Here is a 17,812-nt window from a genome sequence, read left to right on the forward strand (position 1 = left end):
TTAATATAGATAATCTAATTAAATGACCAAAATTGATTTGATCCAATATATTAGTTCTATATCCGATGAATAATCGAATACAACATCAGGTAGTATTCGGCTATTGATTTTGTAGTCGACTAGTTGCAAAATCGGAATCAATTCGATTATCTGATTATATTATATTAATTTAAAAAAATAAAATGTGAATATATATAACTTTATGCTCTTCTAACACTAATTATGATATTTATTTAAATATAATTTTAATATTGTATTAAATTTTATTTTATTTTTTATTATTACATATTATTTACATAAATTTCTTTTATTTTTTAATTTTATTTTTAATCGGGTATCTAATTATCCAATTTAGATTGTTTTAGATCCATTTACAAAAAAATTTTAAATCCAAACCGATTCAAACTAGTTAAAATTTAATCGATTTGATTGTGTTTCTTTTCAAACTTAAACCACCCGTGAAAACTCCTATTTGAAACATTCCTCACTCCAAAAGCCAAATTTTAAGTTGAAATAGATAGATAGATCTATTCAATTTCAATTTTAACAGTAACTAATAAGATATACTCATTTTTTTCCCCCCTTTTCGTGAAGGAAGGATGTTGAAATTATTGACTACATAATAGTAAGTTAAAAAAAAATGTTAGTCAGGTATACTTTTTCCGAACGGCGGGATGACACGCAATTGATTTGAGAAATAGTTGTCAATACTGGATACTGGAATCCCCTTCTTAAATAGCATCACCATCGGGTCTTGTCTTCGATATTCAGAGAACTTTTAAATTTGTGTGTCTTACCAACTAACCAATCTTTAATAGGATGGCTTCCACTTCCAGGCTGCTGCTTCATGGTTCATTGCCTCCTCCCACTAAATCCATTTCCAAAACCAATTCTGGTACGTATATACCTTCCTTATTGTTTTTGTTTCTTCCATTTTAATTTTGTTTTGTCGAAATCAATTTCGTGAGCGGAGATCCCAACCGTTTAATTACTTTGTATTATTTTTTGTGTTTAATTATTCAGTTGATCTGTATAATTTTATAAAAAACTGACAGTATTTTTCTCTAGAGACATTGTTATTTATGCTCCATTATTAAGAATTTTCTTTCTTCTTTCTTCGTCCTTTGTCCCTGGGGTCTTCGCTACACATCCCTACTTCCTTTTTTTTTTCTTCCTCCCACTTCCTCTTCTCTTCTTATCTATGTGCAGTTTTTTTTTTCCTTCTTTTCATCCTTTCTTTCTTTTTATTTTGACATGACTTTCTGTTATTTTTGTATTGTTTGTACTAATTTATTATTGTACATATTCTTTAAATGATTCTATGTTATTTTAAAGAAATTTGTGTGTTCATTTTCTCAATTTTTGTAAAAAGAATAGTAACTTTTTGAAACTTTCTTAAAAATTTAGTTATGAACAAGCTCAATTTTTTTTTATATGAAAAACATGTGTGTTGTGCATTGTTGTGGAAAATGTAGGTGCTAAACATAAATATGGAATAGCTTTTTCTAAAAGGAAAAGTATACGGTACCAACATATTATCTGCCAACTTCTGCCAACTCTTATTTATAATTGTGTTTCATGGAAGTGTGTTCGTGGATGTGTCTAATAATTAATATATTTTAAATACATATATAAAGAGACACATTCAGAAAATATATCTATAAAGACATTTCTATTAAACATAGCTATAAAAAAGACATTTTTATTAGACACATCCACGAACACACTTCCATGAAACACAATTATAAATAAGAGTTGGCAGAAGTTGGCAGATATGTTGTTGGTAACGTAACGAAACCGTTTCTAAAATAAAAAAATGAAGAAATTGAACCATCTAACTTCTTTATAAAAAAAATTAAGCCAACTAATCAGAGAATCTTATTAATGTGGGAGAGAAAATTTAAATTTTGGTAAAAGTAATCAGACCCTACGATTTGTATTTAAAAAATTAAAAAATTTGGGGTACATAAATTAAATGGTCCAATTTGTGTACCACAAACCTTTTTAATTTTTTAAACATAAATCGAAGAGTCCAATTTATGTACCAAAAAATCTGACGATTCGATTTTTACTCTTAACACTACAATTACATAAAATACCTATATACTCTATAACTACGTCCTACATCATTCTTCCTACCATGTCTAAATTAAAAAGTCGCTATGAACAACACTTTTTCTTTTCTAGTATATGTGTGTGTGTCACGACTTGGATGGCTACACTAAAGGAAGTTATTACTTATTAGTGGTCAAGCTTTCACCAACAAAGCTAATAGCGACACCTGTCACAATTCAAAGTATGATTAGTGATCAACCGAAACATTAAAACTCATTAGTGATCGACTTTATCTCGCTCAGATGCCTTAGTTTCACCTTCTTCTGTTTCGAGAAACTCAAACTCGACTGTGTCATCCTTTTCATTCCCTTAATTAGTGCTCTACCCATCAGTTCATTGCCTTGAATAGGGATACATCTTTTCAAATTTTTTCATAATAATTTTTTTTATTTTATATTAGAGTAATTATTTTTAATATTAATAATTAACTAATTACTTTATATTCATTATATTATTATATATTATATGTATTTATTAAAAAATAATATTAAAAATATTATATAATTATAAAAAAATAATTATATTATCACTAATAAAAATATTTGATATTTTTTAATTAAATATAAGTGAGTATAAAATTAAAATAATGTCTAACAAAATTATTGTACATTTTTATTATATACTTAATGATTAGCATACATAATAATAAGAAATAATATAGTTTAGTAGAGGAAAAAGAACATATAATAACGTAGAAGATTTGGGTTTGAACTACATCTTCATAAACTTTAAAATTTTCACCCAAATAGTTTGGTTGGACCAATTTTTGCTAAATTTGACCAATTCTTGCTAATTCTCAAAGTGAAGCGGTTCTGGAATTGGATAGGACTGATTGAAAATCTAATTCACCGAGTTTTTAGTCGAATTAACCGGTTTAGTCTGATTTTGATTACTATGCTTTCACTCTATTATCATTTATCAATCATCTATTATTCTTCTCTATTATATTATAATTTATATCAATTATCATTAATTGTCAATTATATATTATTTATTTGACAATCAAAATATGGTACATAATAATTTTTAGTTACAATTGACATAATTTTTTTACTAAAAAATAAGAATATCTCACTACAAAAAAAATATTGAGTACCATCGAATTTACCAGCAGATTTACCAAAAAAAAACTGCCGGTAATATGTTTATCGTCGTAATAAATCTGGCGATATAAACCTCCCTGGTAATTGTTTATTGACGGATTTTTCGTCTGCCACTAATTACCATTGGAATATTTCCGCTGATAATTTTTACGGTTGGATTTTTCTCCCGGTAAATTCGACGATAATATTAATTAATAAATAAATTAATAACTACAGGAGGATTTAATCGACGGTAAACTTAAATTTTAAATTTTTTTAAAAAATTGTTTAAAAATTAATATCTAATTTTAAAATTTTAAATTCAATAATTTCTAAACTAATAAATCAGAAAATATAATACTAATTAACTTAGATAATAATAAACTTAGAAAATTAACAACAATAAACAATAAGTTAATAAAATGTTTAATGGTCTCAATAATAAATCAGATAATTAACAACAATCAACTAATTAACTCATAAAAATCTAGGGGGTATATTAACATTTAACCATCAAGTGATAAGAATAATACAACTACTAAGCCTTATTCCACTAAAAGAGATCAGCTATATATAGATCAAATGCCATCATAATATCCTATTATCAAACCATCTCTAAAGTTAAAATACTAAAATCTCAAACTACAAAGACAATACTAATAACTAAGTTCAATATTTTAAGAAATAAACAAAGATTGCCAATTTAATGGGTAAATTGAAAGTTGTTACCAATTCGATCACCAATGTTATATTGATTGTGCTCATCGTGTGCCATAAATTTTGAAGTTCGTTTGATGTAACAGTTGTACACTTTGTGGTGGAGTAGCCTGTCCACTACCGCCACCATTGACTTCTGCATCTTATTAGAAACCACCATTCCTACGACTTGCTTCATCGTTCTAACCCAATCTACACAATTTCTAAGCCAAATTTCGATGTGCAGCAACTACAACATAATAAAAAACAAAAAATATAAATAATGAAGGCCAAAATTACATTTCGGGAACAATAACCAAGGACATAAATTCTGGCGGATCAAGACATGTTTTCATCACAATCACCACTCCCAATTTTCATAGCGGCCTAAAGTTCAAAATTATTGAATTTATTAAGTTCAGATAACATAGTTTCATGTTAATTTCAAATAACATAGGAATCTCATCACATACACATACTCCATAGCAAATAAGTAAAAGGTATATTAATAACACGATAGCAAACAGGCCTTGATTGCACATAACAACCTAACAAAGAAGAAGATGAAGAAAGCATTATAAGTTTCTAAGTACTCAGCTCAATTAACGCATTTTAACAAAAGGTAAAGGGCGAGACTATGACCAGAACAATCTCACTCGTTTTGTTCTGTGATTCTTGCAAGTCTCATGCTAAGTACGTTTTAGAATTACATAAAACTGACTTGTACTTTTCAAACATTTAATACATTACCAGCGTTTTTAATGCAAACTCAAGTAATAAACCCTTAACAATACAGAAACAATCACTTTTATTCTTCATGACAGAACAATAAATAGAAATAATAATAATAAACACAAAATCATCAAAGAAAAATTCAAAATCAGAATTATAAACAAAATTTCATACACAGAATCATCAAAACAGAATTAAAAATTTTCTAAATCAAAACTAAACTAATACATGAATTAAATCTGGAAAAAAAAATAATAGAAAAAAAGAGGAGTACAACATACTTGGAAGGAGGCAGCTCTGCCAAAGTGGGGACAACATAGACAGCAAAGTGGTGGTGGCGGTGACCAACCGGCAGGATTGCATTATTAGGATTTTTTAAATAAATTAAAAAAAATAATAGGAAGAAGGAGGAAGACAACATACCTAGAGGGAGGTAGGAGGCAGCTTCGGCGACACAGAGTGTAGCTGCGACAGCGGTGCAGCAGTGGTAGCGGCAATAGTGGCGGGAGTCCACGTAGTCTTTAAACATTGTTGGTAGTGGCCGACGCTGGTGGAAGGACTGCCGGAGGTGGTTTATAGGAGGGAGGGAGAGAGAGAGAGAGAGAGAGAGAGAGAGAGAGAGAGAGAGAGAGAGAGAGAGAGAGAGAGAGAGAGAGAGAGAGAGAGAGAGAGAGAGAGAGAGAGTCGAAGGTTAGAGAGAGTAGTTCGAAAATGAGGGTGGAAAAAGTTCACGGTTTGAATTTAGGGCAAGATTATTGTCGGATTTACCGACGGATAAATTCGACGATAATGCTTTGCGAATGACCAAAATGCAGCGTTTCACTAATTCGGATTATCCGCCGGTAATGTTTGTGCCAGTTTTTTCTTTTTTTCCCTCCAATTATTGCTGGCGAATTTACCGTCAGAAAACCAAATCCGACGGTACTCAGCGTTTTCTTGTAGTGTCTCTCTCTGTGTAATATTACCAAATGAAAAAGATCAATTCCAAAAGAAGAATTTTGTATAACACATCAATAATGTTTGTTGACCTCCTTTTGATGGATTGACTACCAAACCGTTCAAAGAACGTTGTTCGACACCCTACCGACCAAGCAACAAACCATCACCAGCCGAAGGGAGGAGTTGCCTAATAGCAACATAATGTTGATTGGCCACTGCCAACCTACCACCCAACTTCCCAAGGTTGACGCCTATCAACTAGCCGATAAATTAGTAAGAGTTTGCTAGCTGATTGCTAATCGATGCCTGGTTGTCCAGACAACGGATCAACATTGACCGCAAGCGGACTCCGATTGATCACAATTGACTGATACAAACTTGCCAACAAACCTCCCTATGATTGACGTTGCCCAACCAATGACATGCTAACAACCTGTTGTGGTATTGGTTAACAGCCAACTGACAATCCTTGACCAATCAACTGACCTTGTCCAATTGACCATCTCCAACCGACCATCCAACAACCTACTTCCAATCGTAGAATGACCTAGGCTGACTTCCTATTGACTTACTCTTACTAGCCTACCAACTGTTGACATAACCTAACCCATCAACAAACCACCCTCATGATTAACACCAATTAACCCACCAATAGACAGGTTGCTCACAAATTGAATACGACTAATAGATCCAATTGACCTACCATCAACTACCCTGTGGCAGAATGCCAGCTAACAAACTGATCTCATGCAAACAGATTGACTACGCCGACCACTGGCTTACTCGGATCAACAAACGGACTGTCCTATGATGGACGTTGGTTATCTAATTGATAAGCCCACCTCGCACGACCGAGCCAACTGACCAACCTCAGGTAGCTACCAACTACCCGTCAGTCTATCGTAATCGACTTGCAACTGATTTCCCACCAAACAGACCTAGTTGATTGACTTTGACTGCCTTCTAATTAGCACCACCAACTAACCAACGGAGGGCCGATCCCCTACCGACATCAGTTGATGGTCATTAGTCAAACGAACAACTCTGTCCAACCATTTACGGTATATTTAGTTTGCATTTTCATTATTAATATTTTTTATATTAATAAAACATAATTTTATTATTTTTATATTATCTATTTTTTCCCATAAAATTTTAAAATAAAAAATACTAAAAATAAAAACACAATTCAGAACAGAGAGATAACTTCTGGACATCGATTGTTTTGGCTTCTTTTGGTTAAGCAAAGTTTCTTGAGGAACGTATTTAATTTCTTGTTATTAGTCGTTTGCCACTTTCTATTCGTTAACTAAATATTAATCACCTCAGTTATTACTGTTGTCAATATTAGTTTAGTGTTAAAAATATAGAATCGCGAAAAACAAATGAATTCAAATTCGAAAAAAAATAAAATATTAATATAAATCGAATTTGATTATATTTTTAGTAATTTTTTTATTATATAAATAAATATATTCTAGTTGATATTTGTCAATATTCTTTCTAATTTTTTAGAAAAATTATTAAATTTTTAATTGAATTTTTTCTATTTCTCTTTATTGAAATACTCCGATTTAACTATTTCATATCCATTTATTTATATACTCTACATTTTTAGACTCTAATATATATCTAATAGATAAGATATATCTAATCGATTAGAATATAGAACTTTATGGATATAATAAAAAAGAAAAAAAAGATATATTATATTTATGCAATAAATTAAGTATTGTGATCAAGATGTTATATGTATACTAAAATTAATCACTAAAATTAACTACTAATATAAAATATATGTTAAAATAAAAATACATATTAAAAATAAATTAAATTACATATGTATTTATATACAAAATAATTATTTTGCAGGTTCACATGCAGTGAGAGCTTTATGGCATAATAATGGGAAATATCCAAAAGAAAAAACTTGCATTGAGACGCCATTATTATTGCAGCATAATCAGAAGCATCATTATACATGTGATCAAACCAAGAGAAAACACTTTGTGAATGCAACTCATGCACAATCGAAGAATGAACCTGAATCGCAAGCTGATTCTGCAAAACCCATTTGGAATTCTATCAAAGATGTTATGCATACTATCCAAAAGTTTAGCGTATTCTATGCGTTAATTGGCCTGGTTAGTTCAATATTCTTTTAAACAATCATTTAAATCCTTCTCCATCTTGTGTTAATGCTAGATGTTTGATAATTGTAATATTGCAAACTTTGTTATCATGAGTATCATATTTTTTCAAAAATAATATTTCTAAAATATTTTATAAAGCTCTCAAAAATATATATTTGTGGAATGAATTAGATTCATTCAATTTTAATATAATACTAAAATCTATCCGATCTTATTTAATTTGCCACTCTACTCTCAAGAATAGGGATGTATATTAAAAAAATCTAAAATATGGTTAACCGGTTAAAAAACTATAACTACATTTTAGTTAACCAATTTAACAAAATAATTTTAAAATTATATTCATATTTTTTAAAATTAATTAACCAAAGCCAAATTTAAAAAAAAAATCGATTTTTAATCGGTTAACTAAAACCAAAATCAAATTTTAAAACTTTTAAATTTAATTTTTTAGATTAAAAATTCAATTTTAAAAAAAATAAAACTGGTTTTTTCTAAAACCGGTTTTTGGCCCAAAAAATGGTTTTATTCAAAAATTGGTTTTATTTTTTTAAAAACCAATTTTTTTTATTGAAAATCCAGTTATTTTTTCAAACTGATTTTTATTTTTATAATTGGTTAAAAACCGATTTTTAAATTTTATACTATTAATAACCAATTTTATCATATAAAATCAATTTAGTAATTAATCAAAATTAAATTTTTGATTAACTAAAAAATAGGTTTAGATTTTGGATTAACCAAACCATGTACAGCTTTACTCAAAAATATGTTTTTGAACTAACTTTTTAGTATGAATTAAACTCATTGATACTAATTATTATGATATTAAGATTTATTTGATCCAACTAATTTTAAATCTTTTTCATAAACTAACTTTATTTATGTGTTGACAGTTATCGGGCATACTTTTTTCATCACTCCTTGCAGTGGAAAAATTATCAGATTTATCTCCAACATTTTTTATTTCCATGTTACAGGTGAGGGACTTTGAATTACTAATTTATTTTACATTATATATTGATTTCTCTCTCAATCTCTAAGAATTTCTTATAAATATATAGTAAATGTATTATATATTTATATCTAAAGGCACATTGATATAAAGAAAAGAGAAAAAAAATCCTACTTAACAAATTTCATATCAATGGTTGCATGAGTTTTGATTATGAAATGGTTGAAAAATCTAAAAGAAATGGTACTATATGGGAAAATTTTCTACTCCTTTCTTTGTTTCCTTGTAGATGTTCCCATAAAAGGTATCCTTTCTTTTAAATATATGGTAATAATAAAAATATTACTTATACGTTATAATTAACTACCAAAATTATTCACTATGTTTTTAATACAAATATATATTATTTAATTTATTTTAATATATATTTTATATTAATAATTAGTTTTAGTATACAACTAATAATATGATGGTTATAATAATAGCTTGGACCACTATATTAATGTAGAGGATTTAATTTTCTCGCTTTTTTTTTTTTTTTTTTCAGTTTATGGCAGCTTACAGCTTTATGCAACTGTATACTACTGGCGTGAATCAATTGGCCGATATTGAAATAGACAAGGTATGAACTTATTAAATAAAAATAAACAATTTGGGTGAAAAAAATAAATTGTTTTCTTTTGCATGTTTGGAATAATGTTGGATTTTGTAAATTCATAAATATGATTACAAAAAAAAAATGTTTTGTTCAGCTGTGAATTCACAAAAGTAGCTAGGATATTTAATATCTATTTTGAATTATTGAACAACATAAGTTGCTTAATGCTTTTACATACAAATTTTGAGTAATCTATATCTAACTTTGGTAATCAAATTTTTGTGTTTAATATACAAATTATTTAGAGTGAGAAAGCAAACTAGAAAATATATAACTTTTTCGTACAAAAAGTTCTAAAAATCGAAACTGATCATCAAACCAGTATAGTTAAAGAGTTAAAAATTTAACCAAAATTTAACTGTATATAATAAAATAATATAATATATTTATGTATAAAAATATAATTTTTTAAAAGAATAATTTTTTATGATTTATTATTGTAAACAAGTTAACAACTAAAACTCATCGCTTCGATTGGTTATTTATTTTTTACCATTTTTTTTAATTTTAACTAATTTACTATACGATTTTTATATTAAACCGAATAAATTTGGTAATCCATTTTTAATTAACTAAATTAAACCGACCAATTGAATTTGATTTTAAGAATCATGGTTTCAGATTACTAGTTACTTTGGTTATATATGGTTGGTCCTTTTTTCAGATTAATAAGCCATACCGTCCTTTGGCATCATCGAAGATTTCTTTTGGAGGTGGACTCGCTATTGTTGCAGCATCTTTATTTATGGTACGACTATATATTTATATATGAACTTAATTATTGTTTTTGGCACCATATATTATCTCCTAATTGGATTTCAATTTGTATCTCCTAAATAAATTTTAGAGAAAAGGACTGATCTTTTGTCCTGCGGACATTTTCGTTCCTGACCATTGAAAAAAATTTTTAAGTCCCTAACCTTCACAAAATTTAGACGGATCAGTCCCTGACAAAAGCATTTGGACGGATCAGTCCTTGACGGAGGCATTTGGACGGAGGGACTGATCTGTCCAAATTGTGTGAATGTCAGGGACTTAAAAGTATTTTTCAATGGTCAGGAACGAAAATGTCCGCGGGACAAAAGGTTCAGGACCTATTTATCCTTTTCTCTAAATTTTAATTTGGATTTCAATTTTAAGTTTTAGTTATTCAATTTGAATATCCAGATTTCAACGTCTCACTTTCTAATCAATAATAATTGTATAAAAATAAATTAAATATTAAGTATAAATTAAAAGAAATTTGGCATGCCAAATGCTATCATATAATAAAGATATAGGCGCAGCTTTAATTATTTCATTCTTGTTAAATTTTTTTTAAGTATTTTTTTTATGGCTAATATTTTTTATTAATATTTTTTTTAACCAAAGATAGGAGACTCGAACTCGCAACCTCTTAATTAAGTATGGGGAGACTATGCCATTTGAGTTATAACTCATTAGTATATATTTTTTTTATTAATATTTACTAACACTTTAGACTAATACTTTATTTTTATGAATATATATCTAAATAGGTTCTTAAAAAATTTTATATTAGACAATTTCATCTCTTAAAAAAATTTATTACATTGAAATCCTAAAATTTTATAAAAATAAGTCTCTATTTTTACTGATAGTATTTAAAATTTAAGATTTAAAATTTAAAATTAATTTTTTATTAGTCAAATAAATTTTATTGATCATATAATATTACTCTTCAATCATTTAATTGTTTCAAGAGACGTTAATAAGGATCTTCTAATGGGTTAGTATTCAACAAATTCAAAACAAAATCCATGAGATTGAAATTTTAAAATAATTATTATAATTTTTTCGTGAGATACAAAATATTAAAATTTTTCAGTATATAATTAACAATAATCATTAATAAACTCATTTAATTAAAAAATTACTACAAAAAATTTAAAATTTAAAAATGTAAAATTTAAAAATATAAATGAGAAAATGACTTTGAATGAAGAAATATTAAAAATTTAAGAAAAAAAATACTAAAAGCTAATTTGATCCATTTTTAAAATTTTAGAGATAAGATGACCTACATACACATATATATAAAAATTAATTTGATTCTAAATAAATTTATTACATATTAAATAATGATATGATATATCAACTAATTATTTTTATAATATATGACATTATCTTGCCACATCATTATGCCACATGCACATAATGTAGCACATCATTATCTAATTTATAAAATAACTAATTTAATTTATGATTGTATTTTTTAAAAATTAATGTGACTAATTTGATTTTTAAAAAATTAATTTAAAAAATAAATAATTTTATTTAGATGAATTTAAGTATTAACTCATTTTTAATCCTTTATCTCTTTCATCTCTTTGCAGAGCTTTGGACTTGCGCTGATGATAGGATCAAAGCCTTTGCTTTGGGGTCTCATATTAATTTTTATACTGATGACTGCTTATTCAGTGAACGTAACTTTTGATTCGAAATCATTTTAAATTATGTTAAATAATTTTTTTTTAATTATAAACTTGCATCTTTTTAACTTCATTTTGAAAGACTTATTATTAATATTCAATATGAATAAGTTAAATCTTAAAGTGGTCCATGAATTTATAATCAAATTTTGAATTTATCTCTAAATTTAAAATTACTCCAAATTTAAAACTTAATTATAAATTCAGGACTACTTTAAAATTAAATTTCAACATGAATATAACTAAAAGATTATTTATACAATACATTCGCTTGCAAATAAATTTGTTTAATTAATATTAATGGTAAATTATTTCTTGCCCTTAACTAATTGATGGCTGTCAAAAGTTTTAAATTACTCTACTTAACATTTAATTTATATTAATTTTGTACCAAAAATTTAGAACCTAATTAGTTTTATATCCTTTTATTCAAATTGATTATATTTTTTCTTATTATATCCTTCCTTATATATATCATATTCCGCAACCTTCACTCTCAGATCTTTAAAAAGCTTTAAGATGTTCAAGGTTTTGATTGTTTTGTACTTTTATTTATATAACTTTCAAGTTTTCAATGATATTTATTCCCTTTTCTAAAAGAATAAATGAGTTTATTAATATACATCTGTCTTCAGCATATATACATTTTAAAAATATTATCAAACTATTACATTTTAAAACTATTATATAAGTATTTTACCAAAGATATAACATTTTCAAAAAATAATATTTTTACATTTTCATCAATGTATTAAAAATATAAAAAATTTTAAAAAATTTATATCATTATATTTTTAATATATATTTTAGAACATATTTTAACTAAATTCAATTATGAAATTAAAGCATAACTTTATTTTGTCCTTAATTTTGGATTGATTTGATTTTGTCTTTAACTTTTTTTTCTTTTTGGTCTTTCTATCTCTAACATTTTAAAAATTGTTTCATTTTTGTCATTTGTGACACAAATAGAAAAACCTATTAGGAATGGTTTAATTAAAATCTAGATAGCAATTTGTTGAAAACGGGTATGATGTCATGCAAAATTTTAAGTAAAGAATTTCTTAATCAATTATTACGTATGATGTAGAGACTTAAGTACACCTTTAATTTGTTATTTATTTATCAATGTTTTCGTATATGTTATATTTATTTGATGTTAATTAATTAGTAGTTAATTTCTTTATTTATTTTTTATAATTATATATTATTTTTAAATACTTTCAGTTACCCTTTTTAAGATGGAAGAAATCTACAACTCTTACATTACTGTCTGGCGTACCAACTATTCTGACTGCATATAATTTGGCACCATATCTTCACATGAAGGTACGTATTGCCCTACAAAGCTAGTATTGTTTTAAATGAAGTTCAATTTGAATTAGTCGAGTGGTCATAAGTTTACCTGTCAGCACACTTTTAAATGAAGTTAAGATTTTTAACGGATTAGTCCTTGATTTGTTGAATTAGGAAATACCATGAACAGTAAAAAAATATAAAAAATAAAAAAATAGACCCAATCAATTTTTAATTAATCAACATTAGTTATTTTTTAATTTTAAACATTAAACATTCTGAAAGATCTAAGATTTAGGATTTATATTTAAAATTTAAAATTTAAAATAAATAAATTAAATTTTAAAAAAATTAATTGATATTGGTTAAAAAAACTTAACTCTCTAACATTACTCTATCAGTAATCATTTTTTTTTACCCACAATAATTTTTGGGTTGTCTTAATCAAAATCAGGTATATCTAAAACTAGCATTTTCAAGAAAATTAAAAGGAAAGAAAAAAAAATAAAAAGAAAGCACAAACATTTGCATGCAAATTCAATAGTAGTGATAATATAGTGTTGATGAATAATTTAATTTTCAAGCAAAGTCTAATATATATTTGGGTTCAATAATTGCATGTCACGATTTATAGACCTTTGTGCTGAAGAAGCCATTCATATTTACAAGATCACTAGCTTTTACCACTGTGGTCATGACCTTCTTCTATGTAGTTATATCATTGTTCAAGGTAACAATAACTTTTTAGTTTTTTACAATGAATCTTTTTCATCACTAATCATTTTTGTTCAATGTGTTTAACTAATTAATGTAATACTATATTGGCTGGAATCACATGTAGGACATACCCGACATTGAAGGAGATAAAAAAGAAGGTCTTCAAACTTTGTCTATACGCTTGGGTCCTAAACGAGTAATTTCTCCTCTCTAAAATCAATATATTTCATGATTAGGTTTACTACCAAAAAAATAATGTTTGATTATTGTTGGAATTATCATCGGAATCTCTATAAAAATTTGACGATAACTGCCATGTCATACCAAACACGACGATTTGATAAATAAAATTATTGTCGGATTTTCTGACAATAATTATTCTGCCATTTTTAATTATTTATGTACAAAAAATTTACGTCGTCTTTATCATTGAATTTTTTTATCCGAAGGTAATGTTTTTAAAATTTTGAATTTCAGTCAGTATGGTCAAAATTTCCCATGCTAAATTCGATGGTATCTAATTTTAAATTGGTTTAATTACTCTGTTAGTTCCTATAATTTCGCAAAATTTTTAATTAAGTTCCTTTATTTTTTTTCCTTTTAATTGAGTCTTTGCACCAAAATTTTTTTTAATTGGGTCCTTACACTTTTTTTTTCTTTTTATTTGGATCTTTGCACTAATTTTTTTTAGTTGGATCCATATAAAATTAAGCCAATTACTGCTAAGAGCGACTTAATAAAAAAAAATATTGATGCAAAAATCCAATTAAAAAATAAAAGGATATAAGGACCTAATTGAAAATTTTGCAAAACTATAAGGACCAACAGAGTAATTAAACCTTTTAAATTCGACTAAAATTTTAATTATAATAAACGTATTTTTGATAGTAGTTATTCTAGTATCATGTACCCACATTTTTTTATTAATCCTTTGTCAGGTATTTTGGTTGTGTATTTCACTTCTTGAGATGACTTATGGAATTGGCATTATATTGGGATTAACATCTCCATTCCTATGGAGCAAAATCTTCACGGTAATGAATATTACTTTAGATATTACAATTGTATAGTATATATAATATAATATTATGACTATTTGTCTAAATTTTAATTTTCCTTTGCGTGACATATAATTGTAAAGGTTTTGTACCACTTACCAATTTAAACACTTTACAACTTCAAACCCCTCTTGACATCTTCTTATACTTAATATATGAAAAATGCTAAAAAATCAAGTATTTTTTATTAGTATTAGTCAATATTTTAAATTTTAAAATTTATGATTTAATTTTTAAAATTTAACTAAAATTAAGGATTTAGCCAATATTATGCTTTAGATATTACATATAAAAATATTTTTGTTAGTCAAATATTAATAAAAAGTAAAAAATTTTATTAATTATATAATATTATTCTAATAAATTTTATTATTCTTAAATGTCAATAAATATCAGTAGAATATGTTAATCTACCCCATAGTATATTGATAAACAATAATATTTTCAACTAGTTATCATTTTTTTGTTCATCAAAATATAGTAGTATATTATGTCAATTTATATAATGGTTTGGGGAGCATACACCTTCATCAATGCATGTTTAACAAAATTACAGGTAAATAAAATAAGAATAATGTTAGAGAGACAAAAAAAATAATTAATTTAAATTTATTTTATTTAATATTTATTTATTATAAAATATATTAAATAAACTAAAAATAATAAATTTTAATCGTTTTTTACTAATACTTTTTTTTACTAAATATTTCCGATAAAATAATTTTATGTACAGGTCTACCTATATTAAGGATGTGCATCTCCGTTCCATGATAATATATTAATATTGATTGATTACTATTTTTCAATTTGTTAGGTTATGGCACATGCCATCAATGCTTGGATTTTGTGGTTTCGTGCTAATTCTGTAGATTTAAAGAGCAAAGAAGATTTCCAATCCTTTTATATGTTTATCTTTAAGGTAAATGATAATTTTATACAATAAAATAATATGAGAAAGTTTTTTAGTCTTAATTATTATATGTTTATACAATAAAATTTAAAAGATTTAAAGTCTAATATTTAAGATATCATTTTAATTAAAAAATCGAATAGGGAGCGATGGTTAATTGCTTTCTAGTGCTACTTAATAGAACTAACTTATTTCATAATTAAAAGGTACTATTATGAAATAAAATTATTATTGCTAATTTATCCTATTTATTACTAATTCTTTTTTTTTTTTTTTTTTTTTATGTGCAGCTCCTTTACTTGGAGAATGTCCTTGTGCTTTTTGTGAGATAAAGAAGCAATAAATTATTGATTTAACAAAGAGTGCAACCTTCGCCATATATATCTGATTGTTTTGGTCTACCAATAAAATAGGATTAAGATTCTCTAAGGTAAGAGAAAGGTGATAAAGTGAATATAAATGGAGAGTTGTATATGATAGTAGAGCGAAAATCTTGTTGACAAATAATTATGAAAGTGAAATAAATGTAAGTATGTAATCTGTTGAAAAAGTCGCCAATGAATTTAAATGACATCATCTTTTCATACTCATTTAAGAAGTTATGATTTTGAATCTTCTTATTTTTTATAAAAAAAATCTGTTAAAAAAAGTCTAATAGCTCTGAAAAGAGTTAGCTCAATTTTTTTGCCGACGATTCACTCTTATTTTGTAAAGCTACCCAATACAACTGCTCTAATCTTTCCCAAATTCTCTAACTATATGGCAGACTAAGTGGACAACAAATTAATTTCTCCAAGTCTGCTGTGTTTTTCAGCAAAAACACCCCTTTACCCATCAAAACTGAACTAGCGGCATCTTTGGAAGTCCCAAATATTGGGACGCAGGATAAATATTTGGGGTTACCCTCCATAGTATACAGATCCAAAAAAGAAACATTTACTTTTATAAAAGAGAAGGTGGCAAAGAAGCTCTCACATTGGAAGAAACCATTTCTATCTGCTAGTAGAAGGGAGGTGTTGATCAAAGCAGTGGGTTCAGCTATACCAATTTATACTCTGGGCTGTTTCAAACTTCCAGATACCCTCTTAGATGAACTGCACCGAATGATGATGCAATTTTGGTGGGGACAAAAACAGAATGAAAAGAAGATGCAATGGATCAGTTGGGACACTATGACCAGAGAAAAGAATTTTGGGGGTATGGAGTTTAAGGACCTAAAGGCATTCAATCTAGCCATGTTAGCTAAACAAGGATGGAGGCTGATGACTAAACCGCATTCTCTTTTCTACAAAATCTTCAAGAATAAGTACTTTAGATACAGTTCCTATCTAGAAGCCAAACCAGGAAATCGACCATCCTGGCCTTGGCAGAGTCTTTTGGAAGGAAGGAAAATTTTAGAGAAAGGAGTTAAGTGCAAAGTTTCAATTCAGGGATCTGTCAGAATCAGAGAAGACCCATGGTTTGGGGACCAACCACCATTTCGCATTGTAGTTAATGAATGCAGAGATGAATCGCTTACCTGGGTTAGACAGCTAATCACAGCCGAGGGAGAATGGAATCAACAACTCCTTATGGAAGCCTTCCCACTAGACACAGCTCAGCAAATTCAATAAATTCCTATCACAGAAGAGGAAGACTCGATTATATGGTGCAATAACAACTCAGGGAGTACTCGGTAAAATCTGGGTATAGTATAGCATACCAATTCTTTCACCCTCCAGTGAATTCACTCCATCCCCGATATGCAGACTGAGAAATGTGGAAGACCTTATGAAAAATGAGAGTAACACCAAAGGTCAAATTATTTGCTTGGAGATTAGCCCATGAAGGCATTGCAGTTAAAGCAAAATTGAACGAGAAATTACCACAAGTTAGCAGCCTTTGTCCCCGCTATCAATCGGCGCTGGAGACACCGATGCATGCCATTGTCTTCTGCCCAGAAGTTCTTCAAATTTGGAACAACTCCCCAGTAGCTAGCACTATTCTCCACGACCCTAACCTAAAAGCTTGGGATTGGTGGAGTCAATTCATGGAAGTTGAGAAATCCAAAC

General features: G+C 27.4%; 1 protein-coding gene across 2 annotated transcripts; it reads left to right on the top strand.

Moving 5' to 3' along the window:
• Positions 1-479: 479 nt before the first annotated feature.
• On the top strand, positions 480-16,351 carry LOC107646191 (naringenin 8-dimethylallyltransferase 2, chloroplastic). Of its 2 annotated transcripts, none has more exons than XM_088502387.1 (12): positions 480-895; positions 7,437-7,708; positions 8,614-8,697; positions 9,220-9,294; positions 9,995-10,078; positions 11,685-11,774; positions 13,008-13,109; positions 13,711-13,806; positions 13,918-13,989; positions 14,732-14,827; positions 15,666-15,770; positions 16,052-16,351. In XM_088502387.1, exons 1-12 carry the CDS (start codon positions 820-822, stop codon positions 16,091-16,093), a joined length of 1,194 nt encoding a protein of 397 aa, XP_088358513.1. In that variant the 5' UTR covers positions 480-819; the 3' UTR covers positions 16,094-16,351. The 2 variants fall into 2 exon arrangements, with proteins under 2 accessions (XP_088358513.1, XP_088358514.1); XM_088502388.1 differs by having other exon boundaries at positions 677-895; positions 11,685-11,768.
• Positions 16,352-17,812: the final 1,461 nt, after the last annotated feature.

Source organism: Arachis ipaensis, chromosome B1, assembly GCF_059453495.1.
Source record: "Arachis ipaensis isolate K30076 ecotype BB chromosome B1, ASM5945349v1, whole genome shotgun sequence".
NCBI classification, from domain to species: domain Eukaryota; kingdom Viridiplantae; phylum Streptophyta; class Magnoliopsida; order Fabales; family Fabaceae; genus Arachis; species Arachis ipaensis.

Excerpts from the sequence above, each read along its gene's own strand:
- LOC107646191 (XM_088502387.1), top strand. The coding sequence starts at position 820 with ATGGCTTCCACTTCCAGGCTGCTGCTTCATGGTTCATTGCCTCCTCCC. Across the intron at positions 896-7,436 it reads CATTTCCAAAACCAATTCTG|GTTCACATGCAGTGAGAGCT; the intron begins GTACGTATATAC and ends ATTATTTTGCAG. Across the intron at positions 10,079-11,684 it reads TTGCAGCATCTTTATTTATG|AGCTTTGGACTTGCGCTGAT; the intron begins GTACGACTATAT and ends ATCTCTTTGCAG.